Consider the following 17,845-nt stretch of genomic DNA (forward strand, 5'->3'; position numbering starts at 1 on the left):
ATTTAATAGCCTCTTCCTTTTAATTTGGTTATGTATTCCATTAATGTTTATAGTCATATAATTCAACATGGCCATCTCATATCTTGTTTACACCTCATTTCCGTTTCCTCACCACCACCATCCCCCTTTCCCCCATTTCAATCTCTCAGTTTTCCCTTTTTGAACTCAATGTTTGACAACACATTTAAAACATAATATACTCCAACTCCCACATCCAATATTACCTTAACCCCAAATGCCCCCTCTCTCTGAGTTGCCCCTTATCCCTTGCCGGGCAACCACAACTCCCCTTTCCATTTGGATTGAGATCCTGTTCGCAAGCGTCAACTGATTTCGCAGTGACAGTTATTCTCTCCCCCCCACCCCTCCCCGAGAAAACACTTTTTTTACACATATAACAAAGCTCTTCCTTTTTTTCCCCTTACTACGTTCCTTCCCTTCTCTTTTCCCTCTTTAGTTCTTTACATATACATTGTTTTTATATCTTTATATATACTTTATCTCCGTTCTTCATTCTTATTACATCTCTTCATCTCTCCTTCTGTCCTGCAAACGCTCTGCAAATTCTTGTGCTTCCTCCAGATCCGAGAACAGTCTGTTTTGTTCCCCGGGGATAAATATTTTAAGCACAGCTGGATGTCTTAACATGAGTTTATAACCTTTTTTCCATAGGATTGATTTTGCTGTACTAAGCTCCTTCCTCTTCTTTAAGAGTTCAAAACTCATGTCTGGGTAAAAAATTATTTTTTGACCCTTGTATTCCAATGGTTTATTATCTTCTCTAATTTTATTCCTTGCCCGCTCCAGTATATTTTTGATGTGTCTGTGGTTTCGGAGCTAGTGTTCTGTGTGCCCTTTCTATTTCCATTTCTTCCTGCATTTCTCTCGTTCCCAGGACCTTCGGGATCCATTCTTTTATAAATTCCTTCATATCTGTGCCTTCTTCACCCTCCTACAGGCCCACTATTTTTATGTTATTTCGCCTACTATAATTTTCCAACATATCAATTTTCTGAGTTAACAACTCTAGTGTCTCTTTAATTTTTTGTCACTTCCTTTCAATTTTCCTCTTAAGCTGTTCACTTCCATTTCTACAACTGTTTCTCGTTCTTCCACATTCTCTACTCTTTTCCCTATTTTTGTCATGACCAGTTCTAATCTTTGCATTTTATCTTCTGTTCTTTTCATTTTTCATTTAATTGCACTAAATTCTGACAACCATTCTTTTAATGACCTCATTTGTTCTTCAAAAAAGCTTTATCTATATTCTGACCATCTGTTTTACCTTCTATTTCTCTGTGAAGATCTTGGTGTTCTTCTTCTTCTGTGTCTGTACCTGTGTTTGTGTCTTCTTCTTTGTATCTGTATCTCTTCTGATTTTCCTGATGAGTTGCTTGCCTCACTTTGTCGGGCCTCTTCTTGCTGGGCCTCTTGCTGTTGGTCCTCTCTTTCTGGGCTGCTCATCTGTTGAGCCTCCTACTGCTGCTCCTCTTGCCGTTCACCCCATTGACTTTCCTTCTCACCTGGTACTCTCTCCTGCCGCCTTCCTCGTTTTCCAGCTGAGAGCCCTGGTGTCAGGCGTCCCCCAGCTGGTCGCGCCACGGTTGCCCGCTCCTCGACTGCGCCGCCCTACTGTCGGTGTTTTCCTTTACCTTAGATTGCATAGTTGCGCACTTTTGTTTGGCTCAGAGAGCCATTTTTGCAGTCCACTGGTCGGTGGGTCACGACTCCGCAGGGCCGACACCAACCTTGGAAAATGGACACTCTTCGCCACCACAGCTCCCTGTTCTTTCATGCAGGTAAGGCCTTCTCCTTTCTTTCCTGGCATCTTTTCTTTTTTTCCCTTTTTCCTTCTTGGGTGCCATCTTCTTTCTCTTCTCTGCAACTTTATCTTCTATTTCATATATTTTCTATTTGTTGAACTTTGTCTTTTCTTGACTTTTTTTCTGGAAAGGGCTGGTTTTACCTGACCGGCCATTTCTCCATCACATGACTCCTCCGGCTTATGAATTATTAAGGTCTAATTTTTGTTAATGTTTTGCCTGGAAACAGGGGAGTATTACATAACTCAGGCAATCTGCAGTATAATGGACCTTGATCTGACAATGTAAATATTAACGTCTCTCATTTACAATGTTCCTCTTAAATTTCTGCCCCTGTACACCAATGAACCTTTCCCATTTAGTCTTTCAGAAATACCCAAATCTTATACCTTACCCCAAGCATTAAGGTAAGACATGATGTTTAGTTAAAGATTTCATCTTGTTTAGTTAGTAGTCCTTGTCTATGGACGCTTGACAACTTGACAGCATATTTTTAAAAATCTGTAGCTTTCCATCACAATTTGTGCAGCTTCTGAACACTGACCAATGTGAAAATTGTGCATAGTCAAGGCATGTATGATATTGTCCATTGATGCCTGTGGTATGAATACTTGGGTCTGAGGAGATCTTAACCATACGCTGACTTGCTCTCCATACCATCCAAGTTCTGATTTGTCTTATTTGAATCCTGGTGAAGTTAACTAAAATTGCTAAGCACTCAAGTACATCTATTGAGTCAATGGATTCTCTGTCCTGGGCTAAACATTCAGTCTCAGCTCAAATTAATAGCACTGGACAACAAAGATTTTGCTCCTTGAACCCTTCAGCTGATCACAGAAATCACCTCAAAATTTTCCTATAACATCCCAGTTTTTAGCCATGACCTATTTTTATGATTTTTCTGCCATGTTTTACATCTATTTCAAGTACAAAACCATGAAATGCAACATTCACACTTGGACTCCTTCCCTGCTCATCTTAGTGTAGTCAGTGACGAACACGGTGAAAGGATTCGCCAGGGCATTGACCATGGAAAAGCAGCATCAGGACAAGCAGAATCCACCAGTGCCGGCTGACCATTGCTGGACACTGCCACGAGAGGCATCAGATGCTGAGGACAAACAAAAATCAGCGGCAAAACCTTTTTAGGTCGAATGAACGAGCACAATGTGTCAGTGATTAAACATGCTAAATTCAATAAAAGTTAATGTTTCTCCAATTTCCTACATGATACAGCAAGTCTGAAATTATCTTTGCATTCAGCTTGAACTTGTCTATCATAATCCTCAATTTTTCTTTCAGGAAGCAAAACCTTTTGAAAAAATTTGTGGTTCAGTGTAATCTTCTCACAAACACGAGTTGCAGAGCTGAAGAACTTATGCATGACTATAGTGCGGATGACCTCAGTTGGTGTGAAAAATTCTTGTTCATTGCAGCGTGGATTGTCTCAAAGATCCTCGTCCAGAAAGGTCCCATTGATTCGACTTCTCCGCTTGATCCAAATTCATTCTCTTGCTTCTCCAAGGACATTATGGCCAACAGTGCCCCCTACTGTTCTTTAAGTTACAATGTATGCTTGAGCAACCAGATGGATGGATTCTTCCTGTAAAGTCACACCGTCATCAAATTTTGACCGGCTCTTGTACATACTTGCAGTTGCTGCCAACTGCAACTAACTACTGTTAGTCCTCCTCGCCTGTTTCTTAGTTTCCATCTTTTTAATCTGATTACCTCATAAAACAGACAAATCTACCCTTTTTGCCAACTTTTGTTCATTCATCTTTTTCACCCTATTTTGTAGGCCGCAATGTTCTCTGAAGTATAAACTCAACTTTCTTTTAGTTTTTTCCACAAATTTTAATATTTATTTCTTTTTCAGAAAAAAGAATGAATGACAGAAATGTTCATTATTTTTTTACAAGATCAAATTAAGCTTGTTGCCTTCTAATCTGATTTTTAAGATATTTATTATTTCAGTAACATGGGTAGATTAGTCAAAAGCCAAAAATAAAGGCCCTTTCGGCTCTTGAGTCTGCGCCACCTGATTGACCTACAACCCCCAAATGTTTTGAAGAGTGGGAGGAAACCGGAGAACACGGAGGAAACCCACGCAGATGCGGGGAGAACGATACAAATTCCTTACAGACAGCGTGGGATTCGAACCCGGGTCACTGGCGTTACGTTAACTGCCATGCTAACCATGACGCCCCATCCTTCGTATACAACCAAATTCAAGGCTTCATCAAAGTACGATAAAAACCTTAGTTAACCTCCGAAATGTTGGTGATGCATCTTTATTTTTGCTCTATAAAGGACACTATTTGATCTGCTGAGTTTCTCCAGCGTTGTGTTTTAACGTCAATCATGTTTTACAGTAGGAGTACGAAGTTTGTTTCAAAAATTTAACTTTTTAACCTCTCTTCTTGCTTAGTGATTAAAATTCCTGTCTTTAAACCTGAACAACATTAGTTTGCAAACATGAAGCATTAATCAGAAGCAGAATTTATTGTCATGAACATGTCACGAATGAGTAAATTAGAGGAGTTCTGTGTTTAATTCTGACTATCACACTGTAGAACTCATGCTGAGGCCTTAATGCGAGTGCAGAGCAGATTTTTAGAACTGTAGTGGACGTGAGGGACTTGAGTAATGTGGAGTGGCTGGAGACGCTGGTTCAGGCAGGTTTGATTGAGGTGTTAAGTGAGGAGAAGCTGTTTCCAGTGGCAGCTAGGTCAACAACAGAGGGTCAAAATTTAAGAACCTGAAGTGACTTAAGGTAATATTATTTGATTTTGAATTTTATATATTTTGTTAAAATTTAGACATACAGCATGGTAACAGGCCCTTTTGGCCCACAAGCCCATGCTGCCGAATTACACCCGATTGACCCGTACCCGATATGTTTTTGAACGGTTGGAGGAAATAGGAGCACGCAGACACGGGGAGAACACACAAACTCCTTCCAGTCAGCGCTGCATTGAACCCCGGTCCCAGTCGCTGGCGCTGTAACAGCGTAGCGCTCACCTTGCCGTCAGTGGTGTGAATCCTCTGTAAAGTTACGTAAATGTTTATTAGAAACAAAATTTTGTGGAAATGGGAAATCTGTCAAAGTTCCAGCTCCGGCTGAATTGACCCTTTGTTTGTTGCATGTTTACCACAATTCTATAATCCTTTGAAATTAGTGTTGATGTGATTTCCTGCCCCACCCAGATCCCCTGCTTTTTCTGAGATTTAATATTAATCATTTAGATTTCTGTGTTTGCCATCATTACATTACAGTAACTAACACCTCACCCAATGTTTACCACGATCATTATTTTGTCAAATTTTTCAGAGGTCCAAAATGAAAATCTGGAGACGTGTGTTGGTTAAAATCACTTTGCTAAGGGTGTCCTTTTCTCCCTTCATCCAAATAATCTTACAGCAGTATAATTTATGCCTTCATCTACCTGAGCGTCCAGCATCTGCGTCAAACTCCAACCCACCTGTCACCAGACCACAACATCTCAATCAACTACTCTCATAAATATCGTGACAGAAAGTCCATTTATTAAAAGAAAAATTCTTACTAAAGAATCACTTCTGAATTTTGGGGGAAAACCATTGACATTTTGTGAGTGGGGCTCCTGTAACAACGTGATGCACTCTCTGTCAATCTGTGGCTGCATTAGATCTCACACAGCAGGCGGGATGCCTCAGAGTTGTGAACATCTTCCGAAAGCCTGGTAAATGTCTCTTCTCTTTCGTCGGATGTTCCAGCACACATGATGCGTCGAACAGAGGATCCAAATGCTTCACTGTCTTCTCTGCTGTGGATACTCTGTCCCTTTCATGTTGTTCGATCTGAATCTCCAGGTGTTTCTGTATGGCCAACCCAAGGACCTCGGGGTCGACAGAGGCTCCATAAACCTCCCAAGTCATCCCTTTGTCATCCCATTTCACTTCACGCACTGGAGACTCCTGAATCGCCTGATCCTCTTCAAAGCTCACCTCTGGGAACATGTGAACCAAGCAGCAGTCAATTGGAGACATCGGGCTGGTGCCCACTGACTTGCAGTCGACTGCAAATGAAGTCTGCACCTCTGCGTCTCTCTGCTGCAGTTGATAATCGAAGCCAAGAGCCACGTTTCTTATCGATGTCATAGTGCACATATCCCGTGTTCTCACGTCGACAGCAGCATTTGGGCTGTTTTGCTGAAACGGGGAAGAAGGATTTTCAACTACCACTTTTAACGCATCTGAAATATCTTGAGAAATTCTATCAGCTCCGGTGGGGACCGCATTATTTCTGAGAGTCCCGCGGGATTTCAGAAGATGCCTTGTGTCCAAGCCGGATTCACTCACTGAAGACACCAATGGTGGGAAGGCAAGAATGCCTGAAACTGGCACCGGATGGCAATGTGCCCTGATACCTCCTCTTCCGGAATCACTGACCGAAGTGACTAGCCTTGGCATAAGATGAATAGCTGGGATTGGTAGAGAATGGCAAAAGGCAGGTGCAGCTTCTTCTACAGTCAACTCAGGATTTGCAGGGCTTTGTGGGCCAGTACAATTGCGATCGCACAGTGAGCCATCTTCTTCTTTGCATGCCACATTTCCCTGGTCCCTGGTGAATGCCCCATTTCCCTTCATACAGTTGTCTTGAAATTGTCTGTCAGACTCTTGCACAACCATGACACCTGGATAATTGTGAGAACTCTCTGTCAACTTGTGATGGCAGTGGTACATGGGAGCGCACACATTATTAATTGCATTACTAACTTGGTGCTCATTAGTTCCATGATGTTCATCATCACTCCCTGAAATACTTATCACGATTCTCTGATTGGCATCCTTCGTTTTCATTTCACCTTGAGGAATGACTCCACAGTCGCTGGAATGTTCTATGGAAGTCTGATGGTGCCCGACATGGTCGAGGCAGCAGCTCTCTTTATAACCATGGATGATGTCTGAGCAACTCCTGTACATCAATTTGGTTTGAAATTTCCCCAAATTTGGGTCTTTATATAACAACGCGCTTGCGTCGGCTCTTATGTCGGAGCCGCTGTTGGCGTGGAGGTTTGTATCATCCTGAAATTTGGGGGATTCAGAGACATAGTTGGGAGGTGGGATGGGTTTCATTTGGAAGCAGCCACACAAGGGGATGAGAGTCAAATTATTCTCAGGCAGGAAACATGGAGACTGACAAGGGTAACTTGTGCCCGCATCAATGGTATTCCATGGAGAGACACCACTGTTTATAATCCTCCTCACATATGGATTCATCATTTGCCTTTCTTCCATGTTCTCCCTTCTTGGGAACAGGGTGTCAGAGCAGCTTTTTGAAAGTGGGAAACATTCTGGTTTCAAAGTATTATGATACACCATGTCCGGGTTCCTCTGGAAGGCATGGCCAGATAACCTTCGATTGTGCGTGGCCATATTGAATGGACACCCTGTCACATGTGAATCAAATAAGAAAGAGAAATAAGAAGTCACATTACTCCTTTTGTTATCGGTTCAGATGAACAGTTAACATCCTGTAACATCAAGTCGACTTCTTTTTCCACAGATGCTGCCAATTTTCAAGCATTTATACGCACAGCACAGTAACAGGCCCTTTCTGGCCCACTAGCCCATGCCACCCAATTACACCCAATTGACCTACCACACCCAGGTATGTTTTGAAGGGTGGGAAGAAATCGGGGGAAGCCCATGCAATATACAAACTCCTCACAGACAGCGCCAAATTCGGACCATGATTACTGGTGCACTAACTGGCTGCTCACTTGCTAGGCGTTCCCAGCGTTTTGCAATTTCAGATCCTTGACTGGGTAACAATCAGAAGCAGCTCTCTCTTTCATTTTGTTGCCCAGCCTCTAACCCGCGGGCACTGAGATGAATTGTGGTTTGCTCTGCTCAGCTCAAAGCCATCTTGACCAAATTAAATGGTTTCATTCTGCCGTGGAGGTCAGGGAGTCAGAAAACACCAGGTTAGAGTTGTACAGTATTTCAGGTGTGAAGGAGCCAGTGAGCGAAAGCTTGACTTCCACACAGAAATACTCTCCTGCCTCCCACCTTCTATATCTTGAATGCTTCAGAGGTTTTCCTAACAAATTTGGCGCTAATGTTTTACATTTGCCTTAGAACCAGGGAACACTACAGCATAGAAACAGACCCATCGGCTCATCTAGTCTGTAATGTTATTCTGCCTAGTCCCATCGACCTGCACCTGGACTATAGCCCTCCATTTCCCTCCCATCCACGTACCTATTCAAATTTTTCTTAACTGTCAAAATCGAACCTGCATTCACCTTTTCAGCTGGCAGCTTGTTCCACACTCTCTGCATGAAAATGAGCCCCCAAAACATCTTGTCTTTCACCCTTGATCTTCCACTTCTTGCTGAACCTCAGTGGAAAAATCCTGCTTCCATTTCATCGCCTCATAATTTTAAATACTTCGATCAACTCTCCCCTCATTCCCTGACGATCCAGGGAATAAAGTCCCGGCTGCATGCTTGTAAATCTTCTCTGCACTTTCAATCTTATTGATATTTTTCCTAATTAGCCCTTGTTTCATTTAAATGTGTGCACTCTCATCCAGATTGAAGTTATGATCCGGATTAACACCCTGCAACTCCCCCCATTTTGTTTCCTGTATTTTATGAATCCCCCTATCAGTTTCTTCCATGTAACACTCTACCTGTCATTCTGAATTAAAATTTGTTAATAATCTAGCAATACAAGAAAATGCAGAGGTTGAAAACTTATGCAAAGAGAAACTAGAAGGATTCAGCAGGCCAGACAGCATTCATGGAGAGAAATGAATTGGGGAATAACGTTTGGATTGGGACACTTTATCGAGAAGTGTGTGGAAATTTGCTTTACCGAAATAGAAAATCACAGATTCCACACTGCAGCAAGTTCTGACCAATAGATGTTTCTGAGCTATAAACTAATCAGAGATGCAGCCCTTGATTGCTAAGTAAAATCCCTGTTATCCGGAATTAAAGCAACAGGCAAAAAAAAAGTTGTGGAAAATAAATGGGTAAAAAATACGGAAGTTTGAAATTGGCTCCCCTTGCCATTAGTTCTCCATTCATGCAACTGGGAAACTCGTTTATCTGGCATCTACCAATCCTTGTAGGTTCTGGATACCAGGGATTTTACTGCATTTAGGGATGGTGGACAGTTGAAGGAGGAAAGATGGATCACTGGGATGCTTTTACAACATTCCATAGAGTTTTAGATATAATGAGGCAATTCAAATTGTTGATGCAGTAATGCAGAAGTGAAAATTGGGCTTTGACAAAGTTAGTCAGGAAGGTTCAGTTGCTCGGGATTCAACATTGGATTTATGGGAGAAGCCAGAGAGCGGTAGTGGATGGGGAGAAGCCAGAGAGCGGTAGTGGATGATCACCTCTCTGAATGGAGACCTGTGACTAGTCCTGTGGCCTCAATGATCGGTGCTGAGTCATTGATGATAATGAGGCAAGTTTGCAGATGCCACTAAGATTGGAGGTGTAGTGGACAGTGAGAAAGGATTTCAACTCTCGCAGAGGGATCTGGACCAGATGGAAAAATGGCAGATGGAACTTAATCCAGACAAGTGTGAGGTGTTGCATTTTGGAAGGACAAACCAAGGTAGGACATACATGGTAAATGGCAGCACACTGAGGAGTGCGGTAGAACAGATACAAAATTCCCTGAAAGTGGCGTCACAGATCAATAGGGTCGTAAAGAGAGCTTATGGCACATTGGGTTTCACAAATCAAAGTACCGAATATAGGAGTTAGGATGTTTCGATAAAGTTGTATAAGACGTTGGTGAGGCCAAACTTGGAGTACTGTGTGCAGTTTTGGTCACCTAACTACAGGAAAGATATCAATAAGATAGAAAGAGTGCAGAGAAGATTTACTAGGTTGTTTTCAGGTCTTGAGTTACTGAGTTACAGGGAAAGGAAAAACAGGTTAGGACTTTATTCCCTGGAGTGTAGAAGAATGAGGGGAGATTTTATAGAGGTTTACAAAATTGTGATGAGTACAGATAGAGTAAATGCAAGTTGGCTTTTTCCACTGAGGCTAGGTGAGATACAAACCAGAGGACATGGGTTAATCGTGAAAAGGAAGAAGTTTAGAGGGAACATTAGGAAGAATTTCTACACACAGAAAGTGATGGGAGTATAGAACATGCTGCCAGCTGAAGCAGTGAATGCAGGCTCGATTCAAGATTAAATTTATTGTCATTGCAATAAAACTGTTGGCAGAAATTGTCTGAAGTGCCTCTTACAGACAGAGAAAGAGAAGCAAAGGAGACTCTCCCCAGAGTTGCCGAATGTCCGTAGATTTGCTTCCAACCCTTTGGCAGCCTCACAGAGTCCAGTCCAAACTATTTTAACATTTAAGAAAAATTTGGACAGGTACATGCATGGGAGGTACATGGGTGGAAGTCAGTGGGACCAGGCAAGATAATAGTTTGGCACAGACTAGAAGAGCTGAGGGGCCTGTTCTCCATGCTATACTGTTCTATGGAGAACTTTTGCAGATAAAGGCTTAATTATGTTCACCACCTCATATGACATTGAAAGAAAAGGAATATTTTGGCAATCGCATTGTGTTTATATGCTTCACATTAGTGTGTGGGGTGTGACTGTGATTGGGTTGCAAAGTGTGTTTGTGTGTGTGTGGCTTGTCACAGTGATGTGTGTGTAGGTACAATCAGCATGTTAAATGTATCCTTATGGAATATCTTATATTGAGCAAATGTTTTATGGTATATTGAGTAATTTATTTTCATATTTGGTTAATTTTGGTTGATAGTTAAAGTCTCTTAACACTGTAGTCTTAAACTGCTATGAAAGACATTAGCTTTTTGACTTATGGATAATTGAGTGATGGGCTAGAATAGTTTCAATTAATTCTTGTGATGCAAAGGTACTGATGAATAGGAAGCTAAATCTATCGTCTGTGTGTTTTCACAAGTACCGGGACTGCCGTGAGGCCAGGGAAAAATTGACAGAATTAGATCAATTGACTCAATTAAGCAACTATTTTAAGATAAGCTGGGGAAGTGAGGTTCTGCAGCAGGCGGAGTGGTCAAGTAGGCTGCTTGACCCACCCTGTTCTTATTGACCATCAACTAATGCCATTTACATTCAAGCAATCAGCAAAAAAAAATCGAGGAAAATAAATTTAAAAAATAAGAATAAAATCATAGGTTAAAAAATATGCAAGTTTAAAATTTTAAAAGTATATGTTCTCTGAAGAAACATGTGAACCTTAGGTGAAGATGGGAATAAATATTCAGCCACCAGAGCACCTTGGTCATGCAGGTGTATTAGTTAAGCATTGTAAAAATAAGTTGTAACTGAAAAATACACTTATCCGGCATCTACCAGTCCTCATAGGTGTTGGATACCAGGGTACAGGAGTATAGGAGTCGTTGGGATATCATGTTATAATAGTCTAGACATGGATGAGGCCACACTTGGAGAGCTGTGTGTAGTTCTGGTTGCCCAGCTATAAGAAAGGTAACATGTTAGATCATATTAAAAAAAACTGGGAATTGGCCATCTGGCCCATCGAGCCATTCATTAAAAGTTCACAGCTGATCTGACGGTGGACTCAGCTCCATTTACCTGTTCTTTCCTCATAACCCTTAATTCCCCTACTATTCAGAATTCTATGGTATCTACTTGTGTCCTAAATACATTTAATAAAGCAGCCTTGACTGCTTCATTGGGCAGCTTCTCTGGGAGAAGCAGTTCCTCCTCATCCACTCTCCAGAATCTCAAGGCTATGTCACCTAGTTCTAGTCTCACCTGCCAGTGTAAAGAATTTTCCTGCTTCCATTTTATCGATTCATTTTTATAATTTAATGTGTTTCTATAACAACCCCCCACTAATTCTTCAATGAGAATAATCCCAGGCTCTCAAATCTCTGCTCACAAGCTAATCCCCGTCATTCCAGGAAAAAACCTCGGCACTGCCTCCGCAGCCAATATATCCTTTCTCGAGTGATGTGCCCTGTACAGTTGCAACAGAACCTCGCTGCTCTTTAATTCAACCCCTCCGGCAGTGAAGACCAACATCCCATTTACTTTCGTGATGGCCGGTTGCAAATGAAACATTTTGTAATTCACATATAAGCATTGTCAGGTCTCTCTACAGATCAGCATGCTGCAATCTTTCACCATTTCAATTACATGTTTGCTGTTATTGCTTTCAAAGTGGATGACTTCGCCTTCACCATCAATGACTATGGCAGAATTAGTCAGGAGATACAGAAGGTGTGGCTGTGAGTGAAGTCGGATCCATTACAAGAGGGTGGAGCTTCTTCCATCCCCAAGAATGAGTAAACTGACCACAGCACCACTGCCTGTGGCCCCTTCTTATGTAGGTGTCATAGGTTTTATCATTTACAATGAATGTTTCTCATGTTCAAGTCTGCAGATGCTGGGGCAACAAACAAATGTGCTGGAGAATCTCAACAGGTCATGAGGCATCCACAGGAAGTAAAGGGCACCCAACATTTCAGACCTGAGCCCTTAGTCAGGCGAATATCTGGTTTTTCCTGATACTGGCTAAGGGCTCAGGCCCAGAAAGTTGGTTTCCCCTTTACTTCCTGTGGATGCTGCGTGAACTGCTGAGTTTCTCCAGCATTTTTGAGTATTGTACAACCTGTTGTGCCGGTTTGGGTTTCAGGATGATATACATGTCTGTCAATATAATGTGTGTGTGAGTCTGTGTGAGTGTGTATGATTATGTGAGTGTGTGTGTGTGATTGTGTGAGAGTCTGTGTGTGAGTGTGTGTGATTGTGAGTCTGTGTGAGTCTGTGTGTGATTGTGTGTGAGCGTGAGAGTCCGTGTGTGAGTGTGAGAGTCTGTGTGTGAGTCTGTGTGTGATTGTGTGTGAGTGTGAGAGTCTGTGTGTGAGTGTGAGAGTCTGTGTGTGAGTGTCTGTGCGTGAGTGTGAGAGTCTGTGTGTGAGTGTGTGCGAGTCTGTGTGTGAGTGTGTGCAAGTCTGTGTGTGAATGTGTGTGAGTGTCTGTGTGTGAGTGTGAGAGTCTGTGTGTGAGTGTGTGTCTGTGTGTGAGTGTGTGCGAGTCTGTGTCTGAGTGTGTGTGTGATTGTCTGTGAGCGTGAGAGTCCATGTGTGAGTGTGAGAGTCTGTGTGTGTGTGAGTCTGTGTGTGAGTCTGTGTGTGATTGTGTGTGAGTGTGAGAGTCCGTGTGTGAGTCTGTGTGTGTATGTGAGCCTGTGTGTGATTGTGTGTGACTGTGAGAGTCTGTGTGTGAGTCTGTGTGTGAGTGTGTGTCTGTGTGTGAGTGTGTGTGAGTGTCTGTGTGCGAGTCTGTGTGTGAGTGTGTGCGAGTCTGTGTGTGAGTGAGTCTGTGTGAGTGTCTGTGTGTGAGTGTCTGTGTGAGAGAGTCTGTGTGAGTGTGTGTGTCTGTGTGTGAGTGTGTGCGAGTCTGTGTGTGAGTGTGTGCGAGTCTGTGTGTGAGTGTGTGCGAGTCTGTGTGTATGAGTGTCTGTGTGTGAGTGTGCGAGTCTGTGTGTGAGTGTGTGCGAATCTGTGTGTGAGTGTGAGAGTCTGTGTGTGTGTGAGTCTGTGTGTGAGTGTGTGTGAGTCTGTGTATGATTGTATGTGACAGTGAGTCTGTGTGTGTGTGAGTCTGTGTGTGAGTGTGTGTGAGTCTGTGTGTGATTGTGAGAGTCTGTGTGTGAGTGTGAGAGTCTGTGTGTGAGTCTGTGTGTGAGTCTGTGTGTGAGTGTCTGTGTGTGAGTGTGAGAGTCTGTGTGTGAGTGTGAGAGTCTGTGTGTGAGTGTGAGAGTCTGTGTGTGAGTGTGTGTGAGTGTGTGTATGAGTGTCTGTGTGTGAGTGTGTGTGTGAGTGTGTGTCTGTGTGTGAGTGTGAGCGAGTCTGTGTGTGAGTGTGTGCGAGTCTGTGTGTGAGTGAGTCTGTGTGAGTGTCTGTGTGTGAGTGTGAGAGTCTGTGTGTGAGTGTGTGTGTGTCTGTGTGTGTGTGTGCGTGTGTCTGTGTGTGTGTGTGCGAGTCTGTGTGTGAGTGTGTGTATGTGTCTGTGTGTGAGTGTGTGCGAGTCTGTGTGAGTGTCTGTGTGTGAGTGTGAGAGTCTGTGTGTGAGTGTGAGAGTCTGTGTGTGTGAGAGTCTGTGTGTGTCTGTGTGTGAGTGTGAGAGTCTGTGTGTGTGTGAGTCTGTGTGTGATTGAGTCTGTGTGAGTTTCTGTGTGTGAGTGTGAGAGTCTGTGTGTGAGTGTGTGTATGAGTGTCTGTGTGTGAGTGTGCGAGTCTGTGTGAGTGTGTGCGAGTCTGTGTGTGAGTGTGTGCGAGTCTGTGTGTGAGTGTGTGAGTGACTGTGTGAGTGTGAGAGTCTGTGTGTGTGAGTGACTGTGTGAGTGTGAGAGTCTGTGTGTGTGAGAGTCTGTGTGTGTGAGTCTGTGTGTGATTGTGTGTGAGTGTGAGAGTCTGTGTGTGTGTGAGTCTGTGTGTGATTGTGTGTGAGTGTGAGAGTCCGTGTGTGAGAGTCTGTGTGTGTGTGAGTCTGTGTGTGAGTGTGTGTGTCTGTGTGTGATTGTGTTTGAGTGTGAGAGTCTGTGTGTGAGTGTGAGTCTGTGTATGAGTGTGTGTGAGTCTGTGTGTGATTGTGTGTGAGTGTGAGAGTCTGTGTGTGTGAGTCTGTGTGAGTGTGAGTTTCACTGAGTGTCGGTGCGATGTCTATCCCCTGTGTGGAGCCGAAATGTCGGGGTGGGGTTGTAGCTGCAGCATCGTGTGTGGGACCGCGGGGGCCCCGTGGACTCGCCCCGCGGGGCGGAACAGCCCGGCCAGAAAAGGACCCCCGGCCGCTGTGGCCCAGGTTCCGTCCGGGGCAGCGAAGCGGGAGAACGGGGGGTGGCCAGGTGCCTGTGTGGAACCATCCAGAAGGTCGGGGAGATGGGTCGGGGATGGAGTCTCCTCGGGGGAGGGAGGCAACAGGTGGCAGGTGGGTACCGAAGGATGGGAGGCTCCAGCAACATGTGGGGGCTCGTGTCCCACAACCTGCCCGCCCGGCAGCAGCCTCGACCCGCCGCCGCCGCCGGTGCCCTCCCCCCACCCCCCCACCCCCCCCCACCCCAGGGAACCAGATCACTCCGAGCGGAACCAGCATTGAACAGCAACAGGCCTTCAGGTTCCCGGTAACACACGCTCAATCACATCGCCCCCCACCCACCCCCCCCCCCCCCCAGCAAACCGCAGCCCCGTCCAAGCCCGCGCCCTGCCCCGGTTTACCGGTCTCATGGACGGAGAGCCCGCTCGGAGAGAGAATCCGGAGCGCAGGGCCGAGCCGCTACCTGCCCCGTCAACCCAGTAACGCAGCCTATCGGCGAATGGAGCTTCGCTACAAACATCCCGGTCCGGGAGGCGAGGGGGCAGAGAGCTGGGCATCCGCGCCAGCTCGGCGCTTCGATCACTGGGGGCGGGGGGGAGGGGGGGGGGGGTGCGCGCGTCTCAATGTGTGCACGTGTCAATGTGTGTGTCAATTGTTTGTGTCTGAACGTGTGTCAATTGTGTGTGTGAATGTGTTTGCGTGTCAATGTGTGTGTCTGAATCTGTGTGTCAATTGTGTGTCTGAATGTGCGTGTCTGAACGTGTGTCAATTGTGTGTGTCTAAATATGTGTGTGTCAATTATATGTGTCTGAATGTGTGTGTGTCAATTGTTTGTGTCTGAACGTGTGTCAATTGTGTGTGTGAATGTGTATGCGTGTCAATGTGTGTGTCTGAATCTGTGTGTCAATTGTGTGTCTGAATGTGTGTGTCTGAACGTGTGTCAATTGTGTGTGTCTAAATATGTGTGTGTCAATTATATGTGTCTGAATGTGTGTGTGTCAATTGTTTGTGTCTGAACGTGTGTGTCAATTGTGTGACTGAATGTGCGTGTCTCAATGTGTGTGCCTTGTGTCTCCATGTGCTTTAACGTGTGTCAGTGTGTCTCCCATGCATCTCAATGTGTGTGTGTGTGTGTGTGTGTGTGTGTGTAAATGTGAATGAGGAAGGCCAGGCTGAATCACCCTGTCCTCTCCGCTTTCGTTAACTGCAGCAGGCGAGGCAAAGAAAGAATGGATTATATGATTCTAGAAACAGGTGCCCCATGGTTCCCGCCACGCTCCCTCTCACCTCATTCTTCCCATCCCCCTGCACTGCCCAGCATCCCATCCTGCCCTCACCTCGCAAATCTCAACCAAGAAATGCTGCATGTCGCCCATTCGCCAGCCTCACCCCCCCCCCCCGCCCCCCCCCCCCCCCCCCGTCCGCAGAACCTGCTCCTCGAGTCCCCTCACTCCAGGTTAACCTGCCCCTGAATGGTCTCGCTCCCCCTGTGGCTTTGCTTCACTTCATCCACCTCTCCTATCCTCTGCTCCACTGCCCTTGACCGCCATCACTGTCATTCCTTTCCGTTTGTCAAATGAGAGAGGAAAAAACCCCACCATGGTCTTTGAGAGCTAGCTTTATTTCCTGGTGAGTTGATGGTTCAACAAAAAGGTCAATTTAGAGCGAGTACAACAGTATTCATTATTCTGTGGTTTCTGGGAAAGGCCAGCATTTACTGCCAATCCCTGGTGACCTTTATCCAAAGCACCTTGCCAGGCAGTTTCAGCCAAGTTGCCTGGTCCAGATTCACCTGTTAGAACCTTGCCCCCGAGATCTGGCCCAGGGTACAGCAGAGCTCTCACTGGACTGGTCAACTGGTTCCACAGTAGAATGGCCTGGCTGTCCCACTCACTTATCCCTTCCCCTGAGCTTTTAAAATTCTTTCCTTTCAAATCCTCACCAAAGGTTGCAATTAAAGTTGCCTCAAAAATCAGATTTTAAATTTGTTGTCAGAGTAGGCCATATACAACCCTGAGATTCTTTTTCTTGCAGGCCAGGCAGAATTTCTAATTACTGATAACTATATACTTAAGGAGAAATAAACATATACAAAAGAAATAAATGTAAACAGACTGGCTGTGCAAATACAGAACATATATTCAATAATAAATAACTGGGCAATATTCCTTTTCTAAAGCTTTGAAAAATATTGGGGATTATAATAGACAACTTCAAGCTGAACACAAAGATAATTTCAGATTTGCTGTATCATGTAGGAAGATGTAGAAATATGAAATTAACTTTTATTGAAATTTTAATCACATAATGATGTTGACATATTGTGTTAGTTCAACTGACTGAAAAATGTTTTGTCGCTGATATGCTTTTGTACTCAGCATCTGATGCCTCTTGTGTTAGTGTTCAACAATAGTCGGCTAGCACTGATGGATTCCAGTTATCCTGATACTGCCTTTCCATGATCGCAATGTCCTGGTGAAACCTTTCACCATGTTTGTCACGGACTGCACTAAGATCAGCAGGGAAGACGTCCAAGTGTGAATGCAGAAAATGAATTTTCATTGAGATGTTGCAGCTCATATGCTCACACATATGCTTGAAGTAGCCTTGAAATACGAAAGGAAAATTTTAAGGTGATTTTCATGATCAGCAGCTCAAAATCCATTAAAGTGTTCAGGAAGCAAAATCTTCGTAGTCCAGCGTAAGTGAGTCCCTGATGGTGGAGGGGGAGCAACTGTTCCTGAACCTGGTGGTGTGAATCTTGTGGCACCTGTACCTCCTTCCTAATGGCAGCACCGAGAACAGAGCGTGTGCTGGGTGGCGTGGATCCTTGATGATTGCTGCTGCTCTCCTCCACTGTCCTGCCCACAAACAGTGCAAGAATGTGTTCCCTTTACCCCAGCACTTTGGCTTGGCTTCGCGGATGAAGATTTATGGAGGGGTATGTCCACATCTGCTGCAGGCTCGTTGGTGACTGACAAGTCCGATGCGGGACAGGCAGGCACGGTTGCAAGGGAAAATCGGTTGGTTGGGGTTGGGTGTTGGGTTTTTCCTCCTTTGTCTTTTGTCAGTGAGGTGGGCTCTGCGGTCTTCTTCAAAGGAGGTTGCTGCCCGCCGAACTGTGAGGCGCCAAGATGCATGGTTGGAGGCGATATCA

At 44.5% G+C, this 17,845-nt stretch overlaps 1 protein-coding gene across 3 annotated transcripts; it reads right to left on the reverse strand.

Annotated features, from left to right (window-relative positions):
• Positions 1-5,350: 5,350 nt before the first annotated feature.
• Positions 5,351-15,179, reverse strand: LOC138736356 (uncharacterized). Of its 3 annotated transcripts, none has more exons than XM_069885732.1 (3): positions 15,090-15,179; positions 11,197-11,320; positions 5,351-7,258 (listed from the first exon to the last, which is right to left on the reverse strand). In XM_069885732.1, exons 2-3 carry the CDS (start codon positions 11,204-11,206, stop codon positions 5,475-5,477), a joined length of 1,794 nt encoding a protein of 597 aa, XP_069741833.1. In that variant the 5' UTR covers positions 11,207-11,320; positions 15,090-15,179; the 3' UTR covers positions 5,351-5,474. The 3 variants fall into 3 exon arrangements, with proteins under 3 accessions (XP_069741833.1, XP_069741832.1, XP_069741835.1); XM_069885731.1 differs by having other exon boundaries at positions 11,180-11,320; XM_069885734.1 differs by lacking the exon at positions 11,197-11,320.
• Positions 15,180-17,845: the final 2,666 nt, after the last annotated feature.

The sequence above is a fragment of the Narcine bancroftii genome, chromosome 6, assembly GCF_036971445.1.
Source record: "Narcine bancroftii isolate sNarBan1 chromosome 6, sNarBan1.hap1, whole genome shotgun sequence".
NCBI classification, from domain to species: domain Eukaryota; kingdom Metazoa; phylum Chordata; class Chondrichthyes; order Torpediniformes; family Narcinidae; genus Narcine; species Narcine bancroftii.